The sequence below is a fragment of the Convolutriloba macropyga genome, chromosome 13 (assembly GCF_964194025.1).
Source record: "Convolutriloba macropyga chromosome 13, txConMacr16.3, whole genome shotgun sequence".
Lineage (NCBI taxonomy): Eukaryota > Metazoa > Xenacoelomorpha > Acoela > Convolutidae > Convolutriloba > Convolutriloba macropyga.
Window position 1 is genome coordinate 10,530,605 of NC_134480.1, and position 13,971 is coordinate 10,544,575.

General features: G+C 35.4%; 1 protein-coding gene and 1 long non-coding RNA gene across 2 annotated transcripts in view; one reads left to right on the top strand and one right to left on the bottom strand.

Annotated features, from left to right (window-relative positions):
* Nucleotides 1–6,265, top strand: part of LOC142351433 (cytochrome c1, heme protein, mitochondrial-like) — a 344,310-nt gene extending 338,045 nt beyond the window's left edge. The window contains exons 5-7 of the mRNA XM_075403438.1: nucleotides 331–491; nucleotides 4,922–5,022; nucleotides 5,925–6,265. Of these exons, the coding sequence (XP_075259553.1) occupies nucleotides 331–491; nucleotides 4,922–5,022; nucleotides 5,925–6,047 (385 nt within the window). The 3' untranslated portion in view covers nucleotides 6,048–6,265. The remainder of the gene's footprint in view (nucleotides 1–330; nucleotides 492–4,921; nucleotides 5,023–5,924) is intronic.
* A 3,939-nt stretch (nucleotides 6,266–10,204) lies between these two features.
* Nucleotides 10,205–13,644, bottom strand: LOC142352067 (uncharacterized). Its single transcript, XR_012760992.1, has 2 exons — nucleotides 13,536–13,644; nucleotides 10,205–10,482 (listed from the first exon to the last, which is right to left on the bottom strand). It is a non-coding gene; the product is annotated as an uncharacterized LOC142352067 (long non-coding RNA).
* Between the last annotated feature and the right edge of the window lie 327 nt (nucleotides 13,645–13,971).

Genomic DNA, 13,971 nt, shown 5'->3' on the forward strand with positions numbered 1-13,971 from the left:
AACACCGCTTTTGCATTAATAGTCACAAAGATCAATTGAAGTTAGCAGGATTAAATTTTGATCAGTCATTTTGACATGTACTGGACGAAGAGTTTATCCATTTGACTTAAAATCTACCCGCTGACAAAAAAATTCTAAAACTATCAGATCTGGGAAAGAGTTTGCATTGTGCATTACGGTTTCAAATGCAATCGCACCAATGAAAAGAGTGTAAACAGTAAATAATTAAAGAACAAGACATCATGTTACAATTTTAATAATTTTAGATGGATGATGAATCGAGGTCGTTTTGTGCGTTTGTCTTGTTGATGCGTGAAATGTATTTTGCAGGCATGGCAACGAAGACTACATCTTTGCCCTGTTGACTGGGTATTACGACCCCCCTGCTGGTGTAGAGCCACACGAGGACCAGTACTTCAATGCTTACATGCCTGGCAACTGGATCTCAATGGCTCCTCCTCTCTACAATGAGATCATTGAGTACTCAGACGGTAATTGACCTTTTATATAGTTTTTTAATAGCCGCTCTCATCTTCTCAGCCGGCTATTATTGCGCTCGTATTTTTTTTTTACTTCGTCAAACTTTTTTTCGCTTTACCATTTTGCCGCTTTTTCGACATTTTGCGTGAAATCTTTTTGACTTCTCTAGGCTAGTTTCTCTCTTCTCTCATTCTGCTAAAAGTGAATTTGAACATCAGTTGCTAAGCAAAGCAATTCAAAATGAACAGAGTCGATATAAAAAATTGAGAAGTCAGAAGTAGAAACGGGATAAACCCATAAAGCACAATTTTAGATGCCCGCTATTTGAACGTCGTTCCTATAAGTCTTAGTTACCACCTCTAATGCTTATTGGTGTTGATAGTAGCCCCTGTAGCCTCTCTCTAAGAAACAGAAGTATGTTCAACTACGAAATGCCATCAAAATAAATCGGACTTAAAAATATTTTTGTACAAAAATCTTTTTTTTTTCAATATATTCTATTCGTTCAATCCCAATCATGCTTATTGGAATCAACGGCGGCTATTTTCCGGCAATCTGCCGGGTATGTTTTTAATAGCCGCAAAGCGATAGCTGAGGCTATTATTGGCCTTCTCTTGGTTTTTTATTTATTTCGTCAAGATTTTTGTTACGACCATATGACGTCACAACCACTTCAAATCTGCATTTGTTCATTCTTTCATGCAATTTCAACTGAATTGCGTGCCTGACGTCATTTTTTTGCTCTTAGTTGAGATTGTTTTTTGTTCATTCGCGTAGTTAATTTTTTGGTCACACGTGACTTACCTCACTCTTAAAAATGACTTCCGCACTCTGAAATTGACTTTTCTGTGCTTTAATTCAAAGAGATAAGGTCAAGTGAGTGCGTGCCCCCCTAATTGAAGGTTATTTAAGAGCAGCTTATAAAAACAACAATAAGTTATACAGATTCTTAATCAAAATTTAACTTCTCGGCCCTTAATGAAAAGAATAAATTTCTTTTGGTTTTTTTTTTACTTTCTTCCTTTAGTTTCTTTTTTGGTCTGTCTTTTTTACCTTCTTTTTGAGACTACAGAACTATGAAGCTATTGCGGCTATTTTCTGGCAATTTGCCAGCTATGTTTTAAATAGCCGAGAAGCGATAGCTGAGGCTACTATTGGCTTTCTCTTTTTTGCAATTCAAACAATTTTAATTGTATTGGGGCGCTGTCTTTTTATTACGACTCGAAGAGGAGTATTAGAGAAGTTTATTGGAGTGAATTTCAAGCAGGAAATGAAACGCGTGAAAAAATTTGGAGTGGTTTGAGTGCTGAACAAAATGGACGAGTGGAGCGAAAAGAGAACGTCAGAACTCGTACCTATTTTCCAGAGCGAGAACTTCGAGGTTTGAAAAAAAATTCTGTAAGCGAGCAAAATTTTTGCGGCTTTTTTCAAAACAGTTTTTTCTTAATTTTTTTGTTTTACAGGTATTATGTTTAAGGTTGTTTTGATAGTGGTTTTAAAGTTTCTTGTTTTAATCCCTTGTGCGGGATTTGATTGTGCTCTCGTAATATTAAAACAATTATAAGCATTTGGGGAGCTCTATGGTTCAAAATTAGTTTTCTGTTGCCGTTTGATTGTTTTGATTTTTGTTTTGAGTTGTATTGGTAAAGATGATTTAGTAATTTTTATGTAGATTTTGCGGATTTGTCTGTTTCGCGTCATTTTGCTAATTTCTTCTAATTTTGTGCTTGTCGCTACTTTTAATTGCTCTTGAACGAAAACTTTTCTAAAACATTCTTTGACTTCTCAAGTGACTTTTTCACGCTTTCGTTCTTCATTTTTGAGTGATCTCTATTGCTCACTCCGAAGTAAAGCTTAACATAGCAGCATAGCAAGAACATAGGCCTGATAGCCGATTGGGCAGTGCTGGTCGGGGAGCGGGAGGTCAATGGTTCTAATCCCGGCGTGGTAAACTTTTTGCACCCTTAAGAAGAAATTTATCTAGGCTACAGCCCAGAGTAAAATTGCCTCGCTTGTTGTTCAAGAGCAATTCTGTCGACTTTAGTCGGTTTATGTGTTTACTGTTCAATCTCTTTCAAAATTTTTCGAGCTGTGATAGTGGAAGTAGCTGAAAGCTAGACTCACCTTTCAATGAAAAACAATACAATACAAACTTCTGTTTTTTTCGTTCTTCGCTTTTTTGTGTAAATCGGCACGGAATTAGTAATTAAAAATTGTTCAAAATAATGGTTTCGATTTAGCATATTGCCAATTTATCTATTTTTTGGCTAAATTTTGTTGAATTTGTGCAGCGATTATACTTTTCTGTTTTTGTCCTTCATTTACTTTCGCTTACCTCCACTCTCTACCTGATTTTTTGTTGTTTCTCGGTCAAATAATAGTCGTTTAATTAAACGTATCGCATGCTGTTTTGCCAATAGTTTTTTGCAGTTGAAATTTATAAGGAAATTTTTATCAGATGCTTTATCTTTTCTGGTCAGATGCGTTTTCATTGTTTATTTTCATGTCATTTAAGTGATTAGTTTCGTCAAGATTTTTGTTACGACCATATGACGTCGCAATCTGTTCAAATCTGCCTTTTGTTCATTCGTTCTTGCAGTTTCAACTGAACTGCGTGCGTGACGTCATTTTTCGCTCTTAGTGGAGCGAGTTTTTTTTTCATTCGCGTGATTAAGTTTTTGTTCACACGACTTACCTCACACTCAAAAATAACTCCCTCACTCTGAAATTTGAAAAACCATTTCATTTAAACATATAAGGTCAAGTGAGTGTATATCACTCTTATTGAAGATTATTTAAGAGCAGCTAATAGGAACAGCAATAAGTTATACAGATTCTTGATCAAAATTTAGCATCTCAGCCCTTAATGAAAAGAACAAATTTCTTTTGGTTTTTTTTACTTTCTTCTAGGGACTGCAGATCTTCGAAGCTTTTGCGGCTGGTTTCTGGCAATCTGACAGCTATGTTTTAGGACTTCCCATTATCCCCCAATAATTTGACGCCTCAAGAAATTATTGCCACGCCAGTATGGCATCTGTACGGTAATGCGGGAGGGCTATGAAGGCAAATTTTTATGATCACATTGACAGCGGTATTTTAATTGATTATTGAATGTTAAATATAGAACCTATTCATAGCCAAGAACAAAACTACTTCTAGCAATACTAATTTTATATACCACACCATTCAATTTATTAATAGCCGCCCTCATCTTCTCAGCCGGCTATTATAGCGCTCCTATTTTTTTTTTTACATCGTCGAATAAAAAAATGTTTCGCTTTACCTCATTTTGCCGCTTTTTCAACATTTTGCGTGAAATCTTTTTGACTTCTCTAGGCTAGTTTCTCTCTTCTCTCATTCTGCTAAAAGTGATTTTCAACATCAGTTGCTCAGCAAAGCAATTCAAAATGAACAGAGTCAGTATAAAAAATTGAAGTCAGAAGTAGAAACGGGATAAACCCATAAAGCCCAATTTTAGATGCCCGCTATTTGAACTTCGTTCCTATAAGTCTTAGTTACCATCTCTAATGCTTATTGGTATTGATATTAGCCCCTGTAGCCTCTCTCTCTAAGAAACAGAAGTACGTTATGTTCAACTACGAAATGCCATCAAAATAAATCGGACTTAAAAAATGTTTTTGTACAAAAATCTTTTTTTTTTCAATATCTTCTATTCTTTCAATCCCAATCCTGCTTATTGGAATCAACGGCGGCTATTTTCCGGCAATCTGCCGGGTGTGTTATTCTATCTACGCTTTTCAGCTGAAAATCCTGTGACCTTATTATCATGCAGTTTCTGATAAAAATTAATAGCTTCAGTTTGAAGACTGCCATTGTTATTACAGAGCCCATTTTTAATTGCTCTTGCACGAAGTTCATTGCAATTATTGTAAACGTGTTGGTCTTTTTTTAGGCAAAGTTTTCATTTGACCATTTTGCGCTTTTCTTCTAGCACATACTTTGACTTCTCAAGTGACTTTTTCACGCTTTCGTTCTTCTGTGAGTGATCTCTACTGCTCTCACTCCGAAGTGAAGCACGGTCGGCAGTGCATATGGTTATGAAGCGGGAGGTCAATGGTTCGAATCCCGGTGGAGTCAAATGTTTTTCCACCACCTGTCGTTCGAGAGCAATTCTTCCGACATTAGCCGGTTTATGTTTATAGTTTTGTGAAGGCGCACATCAATGTGTTTTTTTCTGTCTTTCATCTGAAAATTTTGGTGAAAGTTACAAAAAAATGTACTGCTGCAGCTTTCGAAAAATATGCTGCCTGCATTTTTCTCGACAGGAAAGGAGCAGACATGAATTTCCTTTGATTGAGCACAAATTAATAGCACAAATTAGGTAAGAGAAGTTATTTACATCATATTTAAGAAGTAATGAGAATCCATATGGCATACCTTAGTTGTACATATTAATCATATGTTATTTTGTGTTTGCTAGGAACACCAGCAACGCAGTCCCAATTGGCCAAAGACGTGGTCACCTTTCTGAGGTGGTCTGCGGAGCCAGAGTTCAACGATAGAAAACGAATGTTCATCAAGGTAATATTGCAGACAGTAGTCGATTATTAGTGCATTGTGGTACCCGGGCTGATCACCCAGAGTATTAGGCAGTCGATTACTATACAGAACTTTTATTCGTTTATAACGTCAATTTTTCTCCACAGCTGAGTTATCAGCTTTTAAGTGATGGATACGAGACTCTGCTTGAAGTCACTGAGAACTTTGGCGTTTATCGAGAACCGCGAAGCTGTTCGAGATATTAAAACAGAATTTCGATGTGACGTCTGTAGAATCACTTAACCATGCTTAAAACACGAAATGCGCACGTTTTAAAATGACGAAAGTCAACGGAAGTCATCTTCTGGCGAAGTATGAAACTTCTGGCATTTTCAGTTCTGGCACTGCAGACTTTCGACATTTTAAAAAGTGCATGTGAATTTCTTTTTGTTCTTAATTTTTTTTAAAATATGGGAATGTATATGCGAGATCCGTTGTTTTTCGGTCACATTTTTTGCTTTTTGATTACGTACAGCGGAGAAAAATGAGAAAATTTCTTTGAAGGCACTAGAAGTTAATTTGATTATGGAACCAAAAAAAACATTAAAATTGCCATTATAGATGCAAATTAAAAAGGAAACATTTGAAAAAGTTGAAGCGTAAAGTGATTGTTGGAGAGATGGGATAGGGGTAGTTGACTTTTGCCCCTGTTCCATCTATACATCAGCTATAGTATTAGCTCTCAAAGGAAGTATAAAGCATTTTTTTAGTCACTCGCTCTTTTTTTAATGCAATTTTGCGCTCAACCGATTTCTCGTCTGACCCAGTTGACTTTTCGCCCCAATCCCCACCCCCTGCACAGCATTGCACCCGTAACCCAGCGCGCTCGACCCCCTTCCCCTTGCGTTTCCATGTTTTAGTCGACGAGGTCTTTTTTGTTTTAGGCCATCACACTGACGGGTATTTGCGGTGTTTTTGCATACGCATTTAAGATGAGAAAGTGGTCAATACTCAAAACAAGGAAGACTTACTACCACAATCCCAAATCAGGAAAGATCATCAAATAAGCCATCGAATAGAATGAAATGTACTTCAAGGCAACGACTGTCAGTAGTCCCCCAGCACAAATCTTAACCCGAGCAAATGGAACCGAAACCTCGTTTGACTTGAATTGACTAAACTGTTGTAATAATGGCAAATGTAGTATGTGGACTTTTAGGTTCAGAGTTAACAACAATTCTATGCCGTAACGCGATAAATGTGAATTGAAATACTTTGAAGAAAATAGTTCAGTTGCTCTCAAACGAAGTTTGAAGCAATTATTGTAAACGTGTGTAACGGTTTTTTCTCGCTTGATTTCCTACTTTTGTGTGATCTAAATTGCTCTTACTCTAAAATTACAAGCCGATTGCAAGGTGGGAGTATAAAAGAGTATCTTAGTTGTTAGGATCGCGGACTGTCATGCAGGAGGTAGGAGTTAGCGCGTTCAATTCCCTCTTCTCGTATTTTGAATCAATAAGAAAATTGTACGACAGTTCCCTCTAAATTAAATTGCCGCGCCTGTCGTTTGAAAACATTTCATCTGACGTGTGAGACGGTTTATGATTACACGATAAATTGCTCTCAAACTAAGTTATTCTATTTCAATGGAATTTTTGTCTGAACCGGTTTTTCATCTGACCCTTCAAATTTTTCATCAAAAACAGGATAAACCGGTAAAGCCCACAGAGCAGTAAGTGACTTGGCAACTCTTTTAGAGACGTACCCGTACGCCTTACTAGTCTCTAAGTATCCGATTCACCGAAACCGTTTTGAGGAGACCTGAACCCCCTCTAGATTTGACCCCCCCCCCCCCCGTCAAACCCTACCCCTGGCGAATTGTACGCCCTTCTTGTCCATCAATACCCCTCTCCCCTCGCTTGACAGCTAATATGAGAACAGCCTGGATATTAGATTTTCGTTAAAGTTAAAGTAGCAAGTGTGTCTTCGAAGCCTCAAAATACTGATGCATTTATTGCTTCGCGTACTTGATTTGCGAATTTCCTTGTTTTGTTTTGACATCAACTTTCGCGCTTTTCAACATTCACAACAAATTTTGATCATAGTAGACTGTCTGAAAATTCAGTCCACTAATTCTTTCCGGCCTTTTTCTATTTTGAGTGTTCCTTGTTTACACTTCAGTACATATATTACTATATAATTGTCTTTTTAATAGCCGCCCTCATCTCAGCCGGCTATTATAGCGCTCCTATTTTTTTACAATTCAAAGAATTTGAATTCTATTGGGGCGCTGTCTTTTTTTTTAAGATCTGTTCACACATTTTCATGATTTTTGAAGTCAAATTGGAGTAGTGATTTTGGTCACGTCGAAACAGGAAATGGAGCGAAAAAGCAAGTGGTTTTGCGGCGTGAATTTTTTTCGCTCTAATTTTAAAGTAGAGTGCGAAAATGGTGTTTGAACAAAAATTCGGTTTCTCGGTAGTGGTTTTTTGTTCACATGCGGCAATTTCACTCTGATTTTTACTGTTTTTTCGATTTTTTGGATCGGATTTTTTTCTAAATGGTTTTCCCAATCCATTCACAGCTCATTCTAGGCCTAGTTTTTTTTTGAATTAAATTTTCATATCTCGCTAGTGGTTTTTTTGTTCACATGCGGCATTTTGACATTGTTTTTTTGTTTTTTTCTTATTTCTTATCTGATTTTTTTAAAATGGTTTTCTCAATTCACTCATAGTCCATTCTAGGTCTAGTTTTTCTGTTAAGTCAATGAAAGTTCTTTGAATTGTACGTCAGGACTTGTCCTGCTATGTTTTTTTACTTCGTCGAATAAAAAAATGTTTCGCTTTACCTCATTTTGCCGCCTTTTCAACATTTTGCGTGAAATCTTTTTGACTTCTCTAGGCTAGTTTCTCTCTTCTCTCATTCTGCTAAAAGTGATTTTGAACATCAGTTGCTCAGCAAAGCAATTCAAAATGAACAGAGTTAGTACAAAAATGGATGTCAGAAATAGAAACGGGATAAACCCATAAAGCCCAAATTTAGATGCCCGCTATTTGAACGTTGTTCCTATAAGTCTTATTTACCATCTCTAATGCTTATTGTTATTGATAGTAGCCCCTGTAGCCTCTCTCTAAGAAACAGAAGTATGTTCAACTACGAAATGCCATCAAAATAAATCGGACTTAAAAATGTTTTTGTACAAAAAAATTTTTTTCAATATCTTCTGTTATTTCAATCCCAATCATGCTTATTGGAATCAACGGCGGCTATTTTCCGGCAATCTGCTGGGTATGTTATTAATAGCCGCCGAACTTTTTTTTCGCTTTACCATTTTGCCGCTTTTTCGACATTTTGCGTGAAATCTTTTCAACTTCTCTAGGCTAGTTTCTCTCTTCTCTCATTTTGCTAAGAGTGAATTTGACATCAGTTGCTCAGCAAAGCAATTCAAAATGAACAGAGTCAGTATAAAAAATTGAAGTCAGAAGTAGAAACGGGATAAACCCATAAAGCCCAATTTTAGATTCCCGCTATTTGAACATCGTTCCTTTAAGTCTTAGTTACCATCTCTAATGCTTATTGGTATTGATAGTAACCCTGTAGGCTCTCTCTAAGAAACAGAAGTATGTTCAACTACGAAATGCCATCAAAATAAATCGGACTTAAAAAATGTTTTTGTACAAAAAATCTTTTTTTCAATATCTTCTATTCTTTCAATCCTAATCATGCTTATTGGAATCAACGGCGGCTATTTTCCGGCAATCTGCCGGGTATGTTTCAAGCGTTTGTTGCTTTTCTACTGTAGCCCAGAAAGTGAGTAAATTATGGTTTTGGATAGCTGCAAAAGAATGTGAAATGTGATCAACTTGCACTTCATGGAAAAATTCTTGAAATTTGACCACTTTGACTTTTTAAAAGGTAGATTAGTTTCAATTGTTATTTTAACAAAATTCTTGATGGAGCAAAATGTTTAATTACCTAATTTAATCAAACAAAACATTTAGCAAAAATGTTTTCGTAGCATAATGATTTTGGTTCTAAGACATGCCTATTTTTATCATGCATAAAAGCAATGCTTCACCAAGGTTCCCAAAAATTTCCGTAATAAGTAACGTAATAAAACATCTACTCGAATTCGTTAATGGATATGACGAATAAAATAGATATTTTGAGTAATTTTAATCCAAAATTGAAGATTGCTATTCACAGCAGCGCGTTGAGATTAAAGATGTGTATGTGTGCGGACAAGCGATTATCAAAGCAAAAGTAGTTAAAATTTGATTGAAGAAGAATAGAAATTTGATTGACAATTCTCAAAGATCCCTGTTTCTGAACAATTGTGGACAACAGTGAAACGAGATGGGACTTGTTGTCCACGCTAATTGTAACAGGTGTCCACGCGATCAGTCTTGTCTAATATTGCCGCATCTATTGCGTGTTATACAAACCAAAATGCCAGAAAGTCTAATTGTTGACACGTCGAAACTTCCCTAGCAAATGATTTTTCCGGATTAAGAAGACAATCAGATGTCTAGCAACTACTCATAGATCACAAGAACAATTTAGCATCTAAGTTGGGTCTTAAGAAGTTATTAGATAAAGTCGAGCAATAATATTTGAGCATAATTGAACATTCAAATCGACATTCAAATGCTGAAAGGTGTGGAGAATGGTTTCATTAATTTATGTATATGGGTGATAAAACTTAAAATTTTTTTGTTACTGCTATCCACGGTTACTGTATTAACTTTTCGCCGTGATATTCACGGACGTAAATTTAAGAAGTTTAATGTATTTGTTACTTTTTTTGTCAAAAAGTCCCATAAAACTTCAAAATTTCTATTTGCACTCGAAAGAATTTGCTCTTAAATATTGCATTTTTGTTATTCTTAAATTCCCGATTTTGCCTGAATTTTATGAAGCAGGAAAAATTTAAACTATCGCTCATCAACCGAGATGTATCATTGTTAATTAATCTGTGCAGAAACCTAAAACAGCGATTGTTTAATCTTGCGATAACAATTTCAACACAGAAATTTCTAACTCGTTTATAGAAATTTTATTTTTTTTGTGATGACCGCAGACTTCTATGGTCGAAAATATTTAATACGATTCTCAAGGTTTCATTTTGTTTTCTTGTAATATGAATTACTACACGAAATGAAAGAGGTCTGGCCATCATGTGGTCACAAAAAATACCGAGTGTCCTTGTCGCCTCTAAACACTCTTCTGCTAAAGTTTCTAATTTCCCAACAGTGATCGAATTAAATTTTCTGTACAAATTGCAATAAAAAGTACGGCTAAATCTGATCGAGTTTCATAGAGAAAATTGTGCAATTGATTTTGTTCATCAATTTTCACGCGTATCAATTTTGGTCACGACGAGAACCGGAAGATGACGTGTAGATTGATGTAGATTGTACAACACAGCAATTTCAGCTCAAAATGAGAATAGCAGAGAGTGGCTGAGAAGTGAAAGTAAAGTTAGTAGTCCAATGACTTCCACTAAAACATAAGAGGTTAAAAGAACAGCAGACACAATCTATTTCCAAATGTGGTGTGTCAAAGAAAAAGAAGCCTTAAAATAAGTTTATCGATAGCATCGAAATGCTCGTAACAAACATTACTGGGCAAATAGGTCTTTTAGCGAACTAATCTTTTGCAACTATTTTCCACCGAAATGTGTTCCAGTTAGTCGAAATCAAAGGTGCGGGTTTTGTTATCAATTTAAACTTCTAAAGAGCCAAGATAATCGTAAATGATAATCTGCAATATGGCGTTTTAATCCGCATTTGGTACTTAGAGGGACTTTATGCAATGCTTTTTTTACCAATAAGGTTTTCCTTGGTTTCTACCTAACTAAAATCTTATTAACGTGTTTTGAGGAAAAAAGTGACACGTGTCAGTCTATATACTCACTAAATGCAGCTGTTTTCCAAGAAATGAATGAGTTGATCGTTTGAAATAGTTTTGAATCTTTAAACATGCAATTATGAGTGTATTGCTTATGATTAAACACAAAATCAGCCAATTCAACCTCTCATTTTTTTTAAATCTGACTATATGTTTTAATTTTTCAGCGCATTTTGGGGATTTTGATACGAAATAAAAATTTTTTTCTGCAACATTCTGCTATTATTCGGTGGGTAGAATTATATTTGCAGAAGTTAGTTTTGAGTTTGATCACTTTTTGTAGTTCATGTTCAAAGACAACTGTTGCCTCAATCAACTAACAATGCATATTCCTCTGGAGTAGTTATGTTGCGTTATTTTACGGGTTATAGAATGGTTTGCAGAATTTGATTAATTTCTATTTATTTCAAACATTTGAACTATTTACTGAAAAATAGCTTGGGTTTTGGCTTAGGTTAGCATCTGAAGCTTTTTATGACAAACTATTTCATATAAAAGCGAAAACCATTAAAAAGCGAAAATAACCATTCAAAAAGCAAAAATAACTATTCAAAAAGCGAAATTAAAACAAATATACAAAAACAAGTTTTTAAATGTTTTACGGCTAATAAATTCAAGGCTTGACAATATACCAAATATTATTCAATGTTGAGAAATTATAAGTTCCGACAGTTATTCAAAAACCGACAAAAAATCAATTGTTGAACAACATTAATTATTTCAAATTTCAGTTCTTTACAAAAAAATAAAAAAAAACACAGAAGCAAACTGAATTTCCGTTATCTGATCCTATTAACTTTTATGTCTGACGTTGCTAGGACAATAGAACAATTGATACCAGATCGGAGGCAGAAATTGGGATAATAGATCAAAAACTCAAATATTTAAATGGCGTATTGGCCAATCAGATTTAAGCGCTCACATATATTCGGTCGCAATACTTTGTTCAGTTGTGATAGATTCATACCAGGTCCCACGGGCAGCTAACGGATGGCCATGGCTCGCAAAGCATAGTCAAATGCGGTAACTTTCAAGTTTTCAAATAATGCTTAACTTCAGCCAATGAGAATAGAGAATAACTTGCGATGTATTGTCCAATTTTTTTTCTGTTTTCAATCTATTGTCCTTTTGATCTATTGTCCCATCAGCGTGACTGCCGTTATTAGATAAATTTCAAATCAAATTGAGTGGCTAGGACTCACCAATCAATCAAGAAGATTAAGTATAAGTGATCACATTCAACTTCTAAAGTTTTTTTAAGATCAAATGTGGAAACCAGAGTTAAAACTGAGTGAAATGAATCTGAAATTTGTAAATGTTGGACCCTCGTAATGACCAGCCATTTCTTGTTTGAGAGTACATTTCCACAGTTTAGGCATTTCAAGAAATAAATTTTAATCGACAATTTAGTAATAATGTTACGCCCGCAAATTATTCATAGTGTGGCGTTTTGGGACGCAAAATTTATTCCAGGCAAATTCCAAATTTTTGGGCGAATTTTTTTAAGTTTCTTTGTCTCTGTTGCATTTAACAGTTAGTGTTGGTGTTGACAAGCGACTCGCAAAAACAAAAGGGTTAAAGCAGGGGTATGCTGGACAAACATAAGAAATTGCTTTTTTTCTCATTTTTCATGTACAATGATTGTAAGCACCCAATTGTTTCAGAGAAAACGGCGTTAATTAATTGTTTCGTGAAATGAATTGAACAGACCAAGTCGTAACTGATAACTAAAAAAAACTGACAATAAGGCAACTAAATTTTCAATAAATTTTTTGGGCAGTTAACATCTATTAATTCAGTTTAATTGGAAGGCTTTCTTAATTCAAAGTCAAACTGAAATTAATCTAAGTAATGCAGAACACGTGAGCAAATTTGAATTTTGGATGGTTATAATCTCGAATGTTTCTGTTGTCTTAATGCAGATTTAGAAGTTGTAAATTACATATTGAAAATATCACCTGTGACGGCCCTGCTGTTTTTTGAGTAGCAAAAATAGAGTTCTGTCCTCAGTAACAGTTTAAAATTTAAATTCAAATTGCAATTCAAAATTTATATGAAGATCACAAAACCATTTGCGAATGTGGCCATTCAAAATTTTTATTCATGCATGTGTTTAGTGCTAACGAGTCTACTTTTATTTGTGTATTTTTCGAAGTTTCCAATTCTGAATTAAGAAGCTGAGTTACGAATAACGGTGAGTTGATAATTAAGAGTTAGATATCAATCACAAATCATAAATATCGATTTCGCACCTGTTTTCAATAATTTGATATCTCCCCGCTCATTGGATGAGCTAAAAATCAGACCAAATACAAAAACACTGTTTTGGCCACTTTCATCAGACAACGATATTTTTTGACTGCCCTGGCCGAGATTTCATCCTTAATTCACCTCTAATTGTTTTTAATAAAGGAGAACTAGCGGCGCAAAAGTCTTTTTACCCTACTCCCGCTCTTTTCCGTATTATTTTTGGGAAAATCATCGACCCGGATGATTTTTGAAAACTCTGGACAGCTGTTTTTGCCACTACATCTTTCACGCTATTTGCATCGCCGAGGTGCCTTTCGATTGTTACGTCAAAATCAAAAATTAATTTAACTGACTAAATATTTGTGTGTCTGATTAAAAATAATGTTGAGACATACCTGTGGGCGCAGAAGCCTCGAAGGTGAGAGAGTATTCCTGTCCAGAAAGTAGAATGCATTCATCTTCATTAGTAGCCAGAAATATAGAAGACACATCACGCTCCGTCACACACACCTAAACAAACAAAATTTAAATATTTACCCACATTATGGCTCTCTCAGGTTCTCCTCGGGTTACGCAGGGAAACAAAAAAAAACTTGATAAACATTGCTAGGACATGCAGGATCTTGAAAGTTGTCGCAAAACTTGACTCATGTTGCCAGAAAATTGAAACATCAGATATATCTGGTATATGAAGAACGTTTGATGTTTCATGTTTCTGCCGATATTGGTCAAGTTTTGCCAATTTCTCTTGGTAAGCTCTTATCCCCGAGTTGAAATTACCCCCCTGATTACCCCTCAAACTGATGTAAGAGTAGGGTGTAAATGTCGGGG